The sequence below is a fragment of the Pan paniscus genome, chromosome 4 (genome assembly GCF_029289425.2).
Source record: "Pan paniscus chromosome 4, NHGRI_mPanPan1-v2.0_pri, whole genome shotgun sequence".
NCBI lineage: Eukaryota > Metazoa > Chordata > Mammalia > Primates > Hominidae > Pan > Pan paniscus.
Window position 1 is genome coordinate 71,171,576 of NC_073253.2, and position 14,417 is coordinate 71,185,992.

At 38.0% G+C, this 14,417-nt stretch overlaps 1 protein-coding gene across 5 annotated transcripts in view; it reads left to right on the forward strand.

Annotated features, from left to right (window-relative positions):
- The window catches only part of FYB1 (FYN binding protein 1), a 168,246-nt gene that overhangs the window by 108,554 nt on the left and 45,275 nt on the right, over positions 1-14,417 (forward strand). For all 5 annotated transcript variants that reach the window (XR_008625387.1, XM_034960140.4, XM_034960138.4 and 2 more), the window contains exon 3: positions 11,137-11,293. Coding sequence is in view for 4 of the 5 variants with exons in the window: in XM_034960140.4 (XP_034816031.2) it covers positions 11,137-11,293 (157 nt within the window). In the remaining variant the exon portion in view is untranslated. The remainder of the gene's footprint in view (positions 1-11,136; positions 11,294-14,417) is intronic.

Consider the following 14,417-nt stretch of genomic DNA (forward strand, 5'->3'; position numbering starts at 1 on the left):
GTATGTCATAAATTAATGTAGCACAGGCCAGTCATGGTGGCTCACACCTGTAATCCCAGCACTTTGGGAGACTGAAGCAGGTAGTTCACATGAGGTCAGGAGTTCGAGACCAGCCTGGTGAAATCCTGTCTCTACTAAAAATACAGAATTAGCCAGGTGTGGTGGTGGTTACCTATAATCCCAGCTACTCAGGAGGCTGAGGCAGAAGAATCGCTTGAACCTGGGAAGTGGATGTTGCAGTCAGCTGAGATCACATCACTGCACTCCAACCTGGGCGACAGAGCAAAACTCCGTCTCAACAACAACGACAAAAAAAGAACGTAGCCCAAAAATGTGCTGTGTTGGGTGTGCAGAGTTTTTTGTTTGATTGATTTCTTTTGTTTTAATAGTTGCCAACATTCAAAAAGTAGAGGATTTTATAGAAAAATCTAGTCTTTTTCTTCACATATTTACAGTGGGCTGGAGCCCCACAGTGGCCACCCATTGAGACAGGGCATTAGTTTCCTGTTCACCATGGTCACGTGCTCCCAGCTCAGTGCACACAGGCATGCTCCTGCCTGGCACCCACAGACAGCTGAATTTGGAGCACATGCTTTATTTCTCCTCTGTTTGCCCCTCTCTCTCCCTGAGGATGTGCTATTGCCTCTGCACATCAAGGTTTATTCCTTCTCTGCTTATAGATGTTATATTACTGGCTTATATTGATTTTATCCTAAAAGTGTTCTCAAAGGATTTCTACTGTTGATTTAGCCAAAACATTCACTATTCCCTCAAAAATGGAAAGAGTTCATCTGAGGATGTTTCTAAAACTTGATTTCTAGTGCTTTCTTTGCTCCTATAGAAGTTATTAGTACACTTTTAAAATAACTTTTCATATTTGAAGAATACAGATTCAGTTATTGCCTTATGCCCAAATATGTTGTATCTTAGAGGAGGGAAGAGGCACCCTGTAATCTATGAGCATCTGACAAAGAACTTTTCTTATATGCTGACTTTTTTCCTTTTTAAAGTCACACTTAACTTTCCAAAAAAAGATCCAAAAGTCAGCAATATCCTGTCTAATTACCGCCTAATTTGAATTTCATATTATTTTATGACTGGAAAATGAATAAACTCATTTATAAAAACAATTTACCTTTCATGATTACATATAATTGAATAACCAACAAAGTTATTGGGGAGGTGAATTTTTAACAGTTGAAAAAATTATTCAGAGACATTGAATGTTAAAGTTAGATCTGAGTTGGAAGAGTTTATGACAGTGATCAAAGCCTTTCTGTACTTATTTTCCTCTCATTGATCATTAGATTTGTTTTGATCTCTACCTCTTCACCTCCATTCTAATTTCAGTTTTGATTATCTATGTAAACATTGATGTTTCAGTATTACTTTTCTTTCCACTTTGTTGGACTATTCTAAGCTGCCTAACATTTTCTTGGCAGTTTGCATTCAAAGCAAAAGATTTCATACTAATATAATTACAGTGCTTTGTTTTCAACTAAATTGGTTTTCAAAATTTCCCATCCACAATGGTTTACAAATCCTTTGAAGATAAGAGCAGATGGCTTTGAATTAGGGCAAGGAAAAATTCCGTAAAACTAGATTTTCTAAGTCTGTGACCCAGACGTTTCAAGTCCTTAGACTTGAAGGCTGCTGAGGATTGAAAATTTTTAATGATACTTTTACCTAGATAACAATATCTACTAATATGTTTGTATTGTATATGAAACTCTGTATTATATCAAATACCAATCATAAAAGAGAATGTTCATTTTTCCAGCTATTTAATTAAATAGGATGCTGTACTTCTAATATTCTTTATAAAGAAGACATACTCACACAAATAAAATGTCTTATAAACATATGAAAGAATGCTCAGTCTCACTTATAAATATGAAAATCCAATTGATATAGCATTTATGTTTTACCTATCAGGATTATTAAGACCAAAAATGTGTGATAATATACATGCCAGTGAAGTTATGGTAAAACAGGTATTCTCCCACTTGTTTAAAAAAAAAAAAATCACTAAACAGCATTACTTACCAAAACTTTTTTTTTTGAGATGGCGTCTCTGTTGCCCAGGCTGGAGTGCAGTGGCACCATCTCGGCTCACTGCAACCTCCGCCTCCCTTGTTCAAGCGATTCTCCTACCTCAGCCTCCCGAGTAGCTGGGACTACAGACAAGCGCCACCACGCCTGGCTAATTTTTGTATTTTTAGTAGAGACGGGGTTTCACCATGTTGGCCAGGATGGTCTGGATCTCTTGACCTCGTGATCTGCCCACCTCGGCCTCCCAAAGTGCTGGGATTACAGGTGTGAGCCACAGCACCCAGCCTACCAAAATATTTTAATGCTCAGTTCTTTTGACCTGCCGATTTCACTTTCTAGGAATTTATCCTACAGGTACATTTATACTTGCAGTCAAAGACATACATACAAGAAAAATTTTATAATTGTAATTGTCTAAAATAGCATAAAATAAGCAACAATCTAGAGTTCCTCAGAAGGTTGAATATGGAGTTACCTAGCAATTCTACTCTTGGTATTTACCCAGGAGAAATGAAAACATAGGTCCACACGAAGACATACATTAACATTCATAGCAGCATTCTGTATAACAGGCAGAAGGTAGAAACAACTTAAATGTTCATCAACTGATGAATGGATAAATAAATGTGACATATGATGAAATATGATTCAGCCATAAGATAGTAGTATTAATATCTGCTACAATATAATTGAACTGCAAAAACAACTAAGTGAAAGAAACTAGTCACAAACAACCACATATTGTATGATTCTGTTGATATGAAATATCTGGAATAAGCCAATCTGTAAGAAACCAAAAATAGATTATTGGCTGCCTATGGCAGCAAGGTTTGGGGATAGGGATGGGGAGTGACTTCCAGTAAGTACAGGGGTTTATTTTTGAGGTGATGTGTATATTCTAAAATTAGATTATAGTACTGGTTGCACAACTGTAAATATATTAATACCATGGAGTTGTATATTTTAAACCAGTTTATTTATATGACTTATACTTCAGTGGTTATTTTTATAACCTAAGTGACCAGAAATAATGAGACTGGTCACATAAAATAAGGTAAATCCATGCAATGGAGAACTCCACTGTCATTTAAAAAAAAAAAAAAAAACCAGATTGCTCTTTTTGTGCCAATATACAACATCTTTTTAAAATTAAGTTAAGAAAGCAAAGTACAGAATAATGTATACACCATGGTTCCATTTCTGTAAAAAAATACATAGAATATATTTCTTGAAATATACCTAAGAAACTAGTAACAACTGTTGTCTTTGAGGCTTGTAACTAGACTATGGGGGTCTAGAACAGGGGTTTTTCTTTTCAGCATTCCCTCCTATATTTTCTTAAATGTTTTACTGTGCAGATATTTATTTTACAGTTTGCTTTTTTAAATTATTTTTGTTTTCTAAGGGGAAAAAGACAAAAGAAAAAGAAAATCAATCAGTGAAACATTAAATGTGTGATACATGCAGTGTCATAGGGCATACACAGGTGTTGACAGTGGAGACCCACCTCAGAAGCTCACTGTTTAGCTAGGAAGAAAATGAATAAATAAATGAGAAAGTAATTTATGGTAATTTTAAATAAAATAAAAATGGTGTGAGAAAACACATACCAGTGCTCTGCGTACAAACAGAGAGCTCTCTGAGCTAGGTGTTAACACCAGGGAATCACAGGACAGCCACACCACACTTCAAAAGGGCAGGCAGTTTTTTTAAATCTTGCTTTTAACAGAATGGTCAGATGTGTGGCAATTAGCATGTCATTTCGAGCACAGGTGGCAGTTTAGAAAACTTCTAATAAAAGTTACTGAAGTATGATGATCCCAATCTCTCTGCACAGATGGAAATAAACATGTCCTATTGATTTTTAAAGCGCCTATCCCATACAGAACACAACCATCTTAGTTCCTAGAGTAATTCATAAGTAGCACTGAATACCTACTGTGTGCTTGGCAGATAGACATATTTTGAATTCTTATAGCAACCCTGCAAGTTAAGAGTCAGTAGTCCCATTTTAATAGGCAGAGAATCTAAAATCCAGAGAAGCAAAATAAATTACCCAGTGCCTTACAGCTAATACTGGGTGGGATTAGTAGTCAAACCCTGGCCTCAATAACTTCAGCACAAACATTCTTTCTGCCAGTCTTTCAAATTCTCATGTTGAAAATTGTTTCTGGTGTGTTTTGGAGTGAAGAATCTGAAAGTAGTATTTGGTTGTTTTGGTGCCTACTGGGGTAGATCTAGGGATTTAAACTTCTTCATTCTTAGACTATTCTAAGATTCTCGAACAAATCTAGGATTAGACATGACTAATTTGAGGAAAAAGTGGTTTCTGTTTGTTTATTGTTTTCTTTGCAATTGAGGGGAGTAGACTGTAGTGTATGAATGGGACAGCCAGATCATTTAGTAGCTAAGAAGAACAGGACCATTTATTAAGAACTACCATACCATGTGTCAGATGCTTCTGCAGAGTGCGTGTATGTGACCATTTCGCAGATGAGAAAATGAAGACTTGGAGATGTCAAGCAACTTAACCAAGTCTTCATATTGAGTAATAAAAACTGGAAGGTTGATATAAAAGTGGTTGAATCTGAATTTAAACCTAAGCCTTTCATTCTTTACTTCTCCATGAGGCCATCCAAACACATTTAAGATATAGAAGTAGCAAATGTAGGGGTTTTTTCCAAGAAGTTTGGCCATGAACAAGAGGAACAAAATCAGCTGGTATCTAGGGTGGGGGAAGAGGTTAAAAAAGGATACTGTTGTTCTTCTATAGAGTTGAAGATATCAGACCATGTTTAAGATGGAAAGTGCATTGAAAAGATGAAACGCACAGTTCAGAGCACATGGTAAGTGCTTAGTGAATGTTTCTTGCTTGATGCAATGAAGGAGTTAATAATAAAGGGAGTGGGCTGTACGAGGAAGCAGGCACTGATGGGAACTAAAATGCCATTGTTAGTATGTGCAAGGAGGAATGCCATCTTTCCAGAGAATCTGGAGCAATAGAAAAACGGGAGAGCAAGATATCAGGAGATTTTCAGTTAGAACGCAGGGCAAGTGGAGATAGTCAGATGGGGCATTCTCCATGTTCTTAGTAAAATAAGAGGTAAGGTCATCTGTGGTACGTGAGGAAGGCAAGGGTAGGGTCTGGGAATGAAGGGGATTACAAACAACCTTTATGGTAAATGTGGTAAGATCTCAGTGAGACTCAGTCCTGAGAAATTCTGTGTTTAGTTTAGGTGCAAATGACTGTATGTGGCCATGCAACCATAAGAGATTCCATTAAGTGTCCACTCAAATAGTTTTACAAACTACTTAGTGCAGAGTTCACCAATATAGACTCTGGCAGCGCCATGTAGTTGCTAGAGCTTTTCTTCTTGTTTGAATGGGAAATGCTATGTACCTATACTGGCCCAGAGAAAATAAAAGTCTATATGCCGAGTTGCCAGCCCACGGCTAAAATCTGAGACAAATGCTTAATAATTCTCAAACAAATAGATGATGAAATTAAATAATTTCCAAATTTCTTAAGTTAAAGTAACTTAGAAATGATTTTATATGTGGCATCCCTCAGCCTTGTGTGACCATCTTTTATGTTTATGCAATGCTTCAGACTTTTTAAGATGCTTTCACATGTATTAGCTTATTTCATCCTTAAACCCTTTGAGGTAGTTAGGGCTCGATTACTCCCATCTGACAGATGGAGAAACTAAATCACATGGAGATTAAGTGATTTGCCAAAGACAAATAGCTCTTTGGTGATAGAGCTGGAGATAAAATCAAAGTTTTCTAATGCCTGGTCTAAGACACCCCAAGAAAACCAGAATTAGAAATGCCAAGTCTAGGGTCAGGGTTTTGTGGCAATTGGGAGCAGCAATATGGTATAACGTCTTTGGTGTTGTTAAGGAATCCATGGATTTAAAAAGGAAATTGAGAACCAGATCTCCACATGTTCCTTATGCCCCTCTGGACATGAAGACTTTAGGTACCTTCTTAGTCAAAAGTCACAAACATTAGAATCTACAAGGTAGATATCCTAAGTCTTCATAGATCTTTGTTACCAGAATGTTGTAAAAGTATCCAGAACCAGCATTTTTGACCAACAGAAATACATAAAAGGCAAAGTTTGTGAAGTAATACAATTTCCATTTCCCATGAGTATACCACCACTCGTTGGGTCCTCTCTATTCATTTCCACCTCTTCTGTCCCTGCTCCATCTTCCATTGCCCTCAAATCCACTTTTCTGTTTATAGAGTTTTAGATCCTGACAAAATCTCACCATTTTGGGTAGCCTGCATTTCAGTGAACCTGGAACCATTCTTCAAGGCAGGGCCAGATAACCACTGAGCACCCACTGACTCATGGAAAGTCTCTCCTGGTCATTTCCTCGTGATAAAATGGCCCCGGTGCTCCGCCCATTTCAGCAGGCCTGAGCAGGGGAACGTGACTTGTGCAAGATCTCTTCCAAACTTCCAAAATTAAAAAGGATGAAAAGTTTGAGTCAGAGGTTATTAACTGCCTAGATTTTTAAGAATTGTTTTTGCGTTCTAGAAGATATTGCAATTTCACTCCCTGTTATTTGCAATTCTCCCCATTTTTCTGTGACTGGTATAAACTGTTCCCTAATATAAATATAACCAATTTTCCTTATTTTTTTTGTCATTAGTCACTCAAGCTCCCACTTGACTTATTAGCAAGATGCCTATTATGTCCTTCTTGAAGCCTTGATCTCCTGTTAAAATGCTCAGAGCACAGTTCCTCAGTCTGTCTCAGGACAACAGTGGGCAGTAGGTTGCAAATTCATCTGATTAGCTCATTGCTGCTGAACCATCCTGCACTGTCCAGAAGACCAGCTCTGCCCACTACTACAGGGATCCATATCCCTGCACAATCCTGTCTTTCTTTGAGGAAAACATTCCACGTGGTCTTTTCAGTTCCAGTACTTTCAAATCACAGATATCCAGGCATTCCCCCCTGAGCTTTGGGAGATGAGATCCATAAGCAGATCAGAGTTTTAGGTGTTAGCTCTCAAATTGCACATCCCCAATTTGTAATGCCAACTGAGGTCTAAACTTTTTGCTCTTTCCCCTTATTTTGTATCTTCTAAGTTCTTTTATGCTATTTCAAAATTCCCCGATTTCAGTTCTTGAGAGCTTTTTTTTCCAGCCAGCTAGTATCAGTCATTTATCTTTAAGAGCCTATTTCCTTCTAGCTTGAATGTTTACATCCCTGCTTTCTGGTTTCCAAAATCAAATTCTAAGGCATCTGAATTTAGCATCCAGAACACCCCGATATGTGAGCCTTACAGTCTCTAGAGCCAGGTCTTTCCTGCATTAAACTGAAAACACTCATAAAATCACACTAAGAGGAAAAATACAAATCAAAAAAGCTGAACTTATGCCCAGATTGTAGGACAGTTTGCTAATGTCTATTTTAGCTTACTAATAATTTTCATTTAATTACCTTGAGAAGCATTAGAGCATAGCAGAAAGTGCATAGACATCATAAAAAAAATGACTAGAGTTCAAATTCTGGCCAAGTTTGAAACCCACCGCTACGGCTTACTAATTCTCTGAACTTGGGTAGTTTTCTTAACTATCAAATGGAAGCTAGATAATAACATATACCCCCATAGGGCTGTTATACAGAATAAATAAGATTACATATGTAGAATGCCTAGTATGGTGCTTGCCAAAAATTGCATGATTAATTAACATTATTTAATATCATTATTCCCAGATATTTTTATCTTTATTGTTTCTATTTCTTTGCTCATTTTACTATAGTTCAATATTCATCCCCTTTCTTTCCATCAGAATAAAAACATATTTTTGCTTTTGAGGATGTTAATATTTCTAATTATATTTTAGTACACTTTATAAAGTCCAGATTGAGATTTTAGAGTCAATCATTAGACTCTAATGTCAATCGTTAGACATTAAAGTAAGTCTAACTGGTTTTTTCCTCCAGAAAAACTAAGATGCTTTTCCTTAGAATTATTTTGTATACATGCAAATGTATTCCTAGCAGTATTTGAAAGTGACCACCCGTTTTGCAAAGCAAAGTGTTTCACTGCCACATAGTAGTGTAACATAGGAAGACTTCAGTATATGTTCTCCCAAGCTTGATGAGGAAGAGTATGTTCAATTAGTTTAGTGCCTCATTATGTCTTTCAAATTATCTTTGACAATTGTCCAAAACTAATTTTTCTTAAAAATTTAACCAGTCCCTTTCCATCTCTTGCCCTGCTTCCCTCTGGTTTTGCTGCACTCTCAGGCGAGCCCTACTCTGGCAGTGGCAAGACTGCTGCTGGCAACTCAAGGAGGACCCCCTTCTAGTTCCAAGTCTGGTAGAAGAGCAAGCACACCCCTTCCTGGGTTTCTCAAGTTAGTATAACCACAGAAAGGAGAATAGATGTCGAGTAAGCAGAACCACAGAGGGCCCATTAGAGTCTCATAAGCCTGTGTAAAGGCAGAAAGCCTGGGTTTGGGAAAGTCAGTTTTCAGTGTTTCCAATTCAAAGGACTCACCATTCCCTACACCATTTCTATAACTTCTCACTTGTTGGCCTTAAGTCACTCTCCCAGGGTAATGCCTCCTGCTTGTCAAAATCTTTTCCATGAAAGGATAAGTCACAGATGGCTAATAAATATTTTTCTCTCTATTTGGACGGTTTATTAACATCTACTCACAGAGGCGTATTCTCTTTGGGTACAGCTTTTAAATCATTTATGAATCTACTGAACCATATTATTTATGAATTAAAATAACTGGATGCCATTTTCATCTGTCACATTCACTAGACTTTTTAATGTTTATTCTATGATAAAAGAGGCATGTCAAATTGGTAAGTAATAGCTTATCAGACAAATGGTGCAGAACGTTTGCTAAATGATTTAGGAGCAACAACAACAATCACCATAAAATTAAATCTCTATCTCACACCAAACTCCAAAATAAATTACTAATAGTTTTAAAGTGTTAAATGTAAAAAACAAAAAACAACAACAACAAAAAAAACTAAGCCACAGCGAAGTAGGAGAAAATATACTGTTTATAATTATCTGTTCTCAAATTAGGGAAGGCCTTCCTAAAGACAATGTAGTGACAGAAATTATACACCAAAGGATTGATTGAATAGATTAGAGGAAAAGTCTGATATATCCAAAAATTTTTATTTTAGTTAGGACAAAACCGAACCGGATTCAACATTTCTAACATAAATATCTTGAGTTGGAATTTTTTATTCATGAGATTTATAGGGGAACTAATTCTGTCTACCTCCATCCCCAAAAAATAGCTGCAAAAGAAGAACTATTCTTGTGGGAACTGTACCTGGCCTAGAGGGTCTCGAGTCTGCAGTGCAGGGCCGAGCAGATTTTAAGACTCCAGGAAGAAGGGAAACACTAGGGTGAGGTCAGAGAATGAAGAGAGAGGGCAATATGGTCAGCAGTTACCCTAAGTGAAGAGCTTTGGCAAGAGGGAGAAATATCTAGAAGAAATTAGGAATGTGTTTGTGTCATATGCTGTGTAAAACCTTGGCATTACCCTTCTAAGGAAATTTACAGTGAAGTGCCGTATTTTTTTGAAGTTTGTAAAGAGAGGTTTTCTTCGTCGTGTTATATTTTTAATGTATGGACAGGCAAAAGCAGGATCCAAAGCAGCCTAATTACATTCAGTTGGTCCAGTTAAGAAACAAAAAGATTAATATCCTTAATAAAAATATTTTAGAAACCGAGAAAAGGAAAACACTAATTTTGAAATAGGCAAAGTATTTGAATAAATAATACAATTAAAAGGAGGCCAGGCGCGGTGGCTCACGCTTGTAATCCCAGCACTTTGGGAGGACAAGGCGGGTGGATTACAAGGTCAAGAGTTCAAGACCAGCCTGGTCAACACAGTGAAACCCTGTCTCTACTAAAAATACAAAAATTAGATGGGCACAACGGCGGGCATGGTGAAATCCCATCTCTACTAAAAATACAAAGAGAAACCCCGTCTCCAATAAAAATATAAAAATTAGCTGGGCATGGTGGCAGGCACCTATAATCCCAGCTACTCAGGAGGCTGAGGCAGGAGAATCACTTGAACCTGGGAGGCAGAGGTTGCAGTGAGCCGAGATCGCACCGCTGCACTCCAGCCTGGGCGACAGAGCTAGACTCCCTCTCACAAGGAAAAAAAAAAAAAGGAAAATGGTTATAAACATGAAAAAATGACCTCATTTGTACTCAAAGGCAGGTAAAATTAAAACAAAATGTTTGTCAAGATATTATCCTCTTTTCCTCTCAGAAAATCACCCCAAAATGAGAAAGAAATTAAAATTCCATATTTAGGAAAACAAGGCAACCTGCGTAATTCCAAAGCCCAATATATGAAACCAGAAAGTCGATGGAGGATTGAGTGAGAGGAAGAGGATCAAAACAAAGAGGAAAGATATAGAAACAACTGATTCTAGTCACTATTTAGCAGATAGAACCTAGAAATTTTTTAGGTACCAGCAACGCTATGCTGATAAATGTTTAACAACCAGGAAAAACACTGTGTGTATGTGTGTTATGCGTATATACATATATGTAATACATCTTATTGATGTAAAGGATGAATAAGGCCGGGCATAGTGGCTCACACCTGTAATCCCAACATTTGGGGAGGTCACGGCAGGAGGATTGCTTGTGCCCAGGAGTTCAAAACCAGCCTGGGCGACATATCAAGACTTCATCTCTACAAAAAGTATAACATTAAAAAAAAAATTTAGATGGGCATTGTGGTGCACGCGTGTAGTCCCAGCTACTCAGGAGGCTGAGGCAGGAAGATCCCGAAAGCCCAGGAGTCTGAGCTTACAGTGAACCATGATGGAGCCACTGCACCCCAGCCTGGGTAGCAGAGCGAGACCCTGTCTCACAAAAGATATATAGCACACAACGTAGTAATAATAATAAAATAAACATACTCTTTATTGAAAATTCCATATAGCCAGTTGTTAATTTTTGCCAAAGTATTTTATCTGTAGCCAACTATGTTTGCAATTAACAATCTTCTTTTTGAAGATTTGTCTTAATTCATGGTATTGTTTGCTTTGCTTCTTAGGTACTAGCAAAGGCCAGACGTCTTACTCCACAACTTCCCTGCCACCACCTCCACCATCCCATCCGGCCAGCCAACCACCACTGCCAGCATCTCACCCATCACAACCACCAGTCCCAAGCCTACCTCCCAGAAACATTAAACCTCCGTTTGACCTAAAGTAAGCAAAAGATTATCTTGCGATTTCTTTCCTAGTCTCTTGCCGTAGATTTTCAAACTGTGCTTGGTCAAATGCTGAGAGTTCCATGGGAAACTTCTGGGTCTACAAAAGTGGGCAGCTGGCAGGGAGAAGAGCTGGCTGAGCTGGCCGAGCTGGCCAAGCTGGCAGTGCAAATACCCCTAGAATTGCTCAGTTCTGAGCCATTCTTATTTATCTGTTTTATGTTGGGTTTCCCGTTAAGCCTTTATAGAAGAAAATTTCCACTGTCTTTTAAAAAGTTCTGAAGCTTTCTTGAGAACCACCAACTCCTCCACTATCAACATCCCCAACTCCTCCACTATCACGATCACCACCACTCCATCACCATATTTTTACTGACTGCTTATGAGGTGCTAGGACTTTTACATATATCATCTCTATAACCTTATTGATTAGATAGTATCATCATTATTTCACAGATGAGGAAATGGAACTTTAGCTCTGCAAAGAAGCCAAGTAACTTCTCCAAGATCACAAAATAGTGTAGAATAAAAATTTCAACCAATGTAGTCTGAATCCAAAGTAAGTGTGCTTTAAACTACTATGCTAAATAGCCTCTTTAATTAAACAATAATACAGATTTTCTCTCATCCATCAGAATTTTTGGCTGGGCGTTAACATCTAGGAAACTTTTATTCAAGCCTGCTCTTGCTTGAATTTTCTTAGATGATATTTTTCAGAAATGTCAGCACTGTAGGGGTTGCTATGCATGGGCTCTTTATCCAGGATTTAATAGAATAGTTGGTAAAGGAAAAAGCAAGTGGAAGGTTGGAATAAAATGGAATGTCATTTTAAGAAGAATATTCAGACAATGGCAAGCATAAATCCTTAAGACAAAATGGACTAGATATTCCCTTTCTTCTTGTAGAAAATTGCTTAACATGATTCTCCTTTATCACAAATAAGTAATATCTCAACATATTTAGTACAATTTGATTTTCCTTCACTTGAATTCCCCTACCAGATTGATGTTCCTTACAACAAAATACTTAATATCCATAATCCATGTAATGGAAACTGTTAATAACAATATTGGATTGACAGATTCCCTGACATGCTTGATGACTACAATTTAGGGAAAGGATAGAAAACATATTCGTCATGGAAAAACACCACCATTTTTTAACTTTAATATGCTTTCTTGGGGGTTTAAGGATAGTAAGTAGAAGGTGCTAGAGCAGCTTCCTGGCTATTATCTTACATATGACCTGCGTTGTGCATTTATATTAACGGGCTGCACACCCTTCAAGGCATTTGAATTTATGGATGTCAATTTAAAGCCTCTAATCCTCCATGATATCCAGCTACTTTGTTTTTTCAAAAGGGAAAATATGTACAGTGAAAGACTTTCAAGCTCCCATCAGAAAGCTCAAGTAAATTCCACAACGAAGAAATCTCTGGGTTAGAAAATTTTCCCCAAGAAGGGGAAGCTAGAAATACATAGAGGAAATGAAACCAAAATGGGCCTTGATGTTCGGGCTCAAAAGTTTATATTTCACATGAAGGGGCAATGTATGGGGTAGTCTGTAAGAAGAATTGTGAAAGATATAGGTGTTTCTGTGCTTCTCACAGCACCAGTCCTCAAAACACATACATGAGTATTTCCCAAACATTCCCTCTGCCAACCTGCAAACAGTCCTCCCTTTTCTAATCAAAGACCACTCTCAAGTCAAGATCTAATAGATTTCCTTTACAGTCATGCAACAAGTATTTTTTGAGCCACTACATTGTGCTTTTGTAATAGGAGTTCAGGAAATATTAGTAAACAAACAAAGACCCCTGCAAAGCAGGGACCAAGAAACTAAAGAAATGAAAATAATAAACAGGGCTGGGCACGGTGGCTCACACCTGTAATCCCAACACTTCGAAAGACAGAGGTGGGTGGATCGCTTGAGCTCAGGAGTTTGAGACCAGCCTGGGCAATATAGCGAGACCCTGTCTCTACTAAGCATTTGAAAATTAGCTGGGCATGATGGTGCATGCCTGTAGACCCAGATACTCAGGAGGCTGAGGCAGGAGAATTGCTTCAGCCCAGGAAGTCGAGGCTGCAGTGAGCCATAATTGTGCCACTGCACTCCAGCCTGGGTGACAGAGCAAGACCTTATCTCAAAAGTAAATAAATAATAAACAGGTAAAGAATATGGTATTAGCACTTGATACTTCCTAACATATTTCCTAAAGGGAAAACGGAGCAGAGGTAAGTGGTGGAGGTGGAGTGTGAGGGTGGCATTGGGGACAGCATGTTGCTGCTTGAGAGAAGTATATATTTATACTTTTGCACCAACCTAATAGAAAATGATACTTGAGCAAAGATTCAAAGGAAGTAAGGGAGTTAGACATGAAGGAAGACTGTTCTAGGCACAGAGCGCAGGTAGAGAGAGCAAGGGAAGGAATGGTAGGGAAAGAGTCAGCTTATGTAGGGCCTTGTAAGCCATGATAGAGATTGCAGCGCTTATCTTGAGTGAAATGGGAACCACTCAAAGAGCTACATCAGAGCAGTGATGTTTTCTGACTTGTGCTTTATAAAAATCACCTTAATGGCTATGCTGAGAAGAGACCGTAGGTAGACAATTGTCAAAGCAGGGAAATCTGTTAGATATGACAGAAATGCAGGCAAGGTATGCAGTAGCACTGACCATGACGGGAACAGTGGAGGTGGTGAGAAGTGTCCATATGTTGGGTGTATTTTGAAGAGAGAGACAAAAGAATTTGGATTTAGTGTATGAAGGAAAATGGGAATCTAGAATGGGTGGTTCCAGCGCTTTTGGCCCAAGCAACTGTAAGTATCATGCTTCCATCAGCCCAAGCACCACCATGAGGAGGCTGAAGATGTCAAAGGATGAAGATGTTAAAATCACAACAGATCTAAAGATCTCAAGAGTTTCTATTTGCACATCTAAAATTGGGCAACACTTTGTTCCATAAAATAAAGTAAGTGTTCCAAAGATTGAAGCAGAGGAGGTTGGCTTTATAAACAAAAAGTACTAAAGAAACCAGAAACAAAAACCAAAAAGTGGATTGGTCATTTCAAAGTTACTTTCCTTGTAAGGCAGGTACAGGGAGATAGAACAATAGAAAGATAATG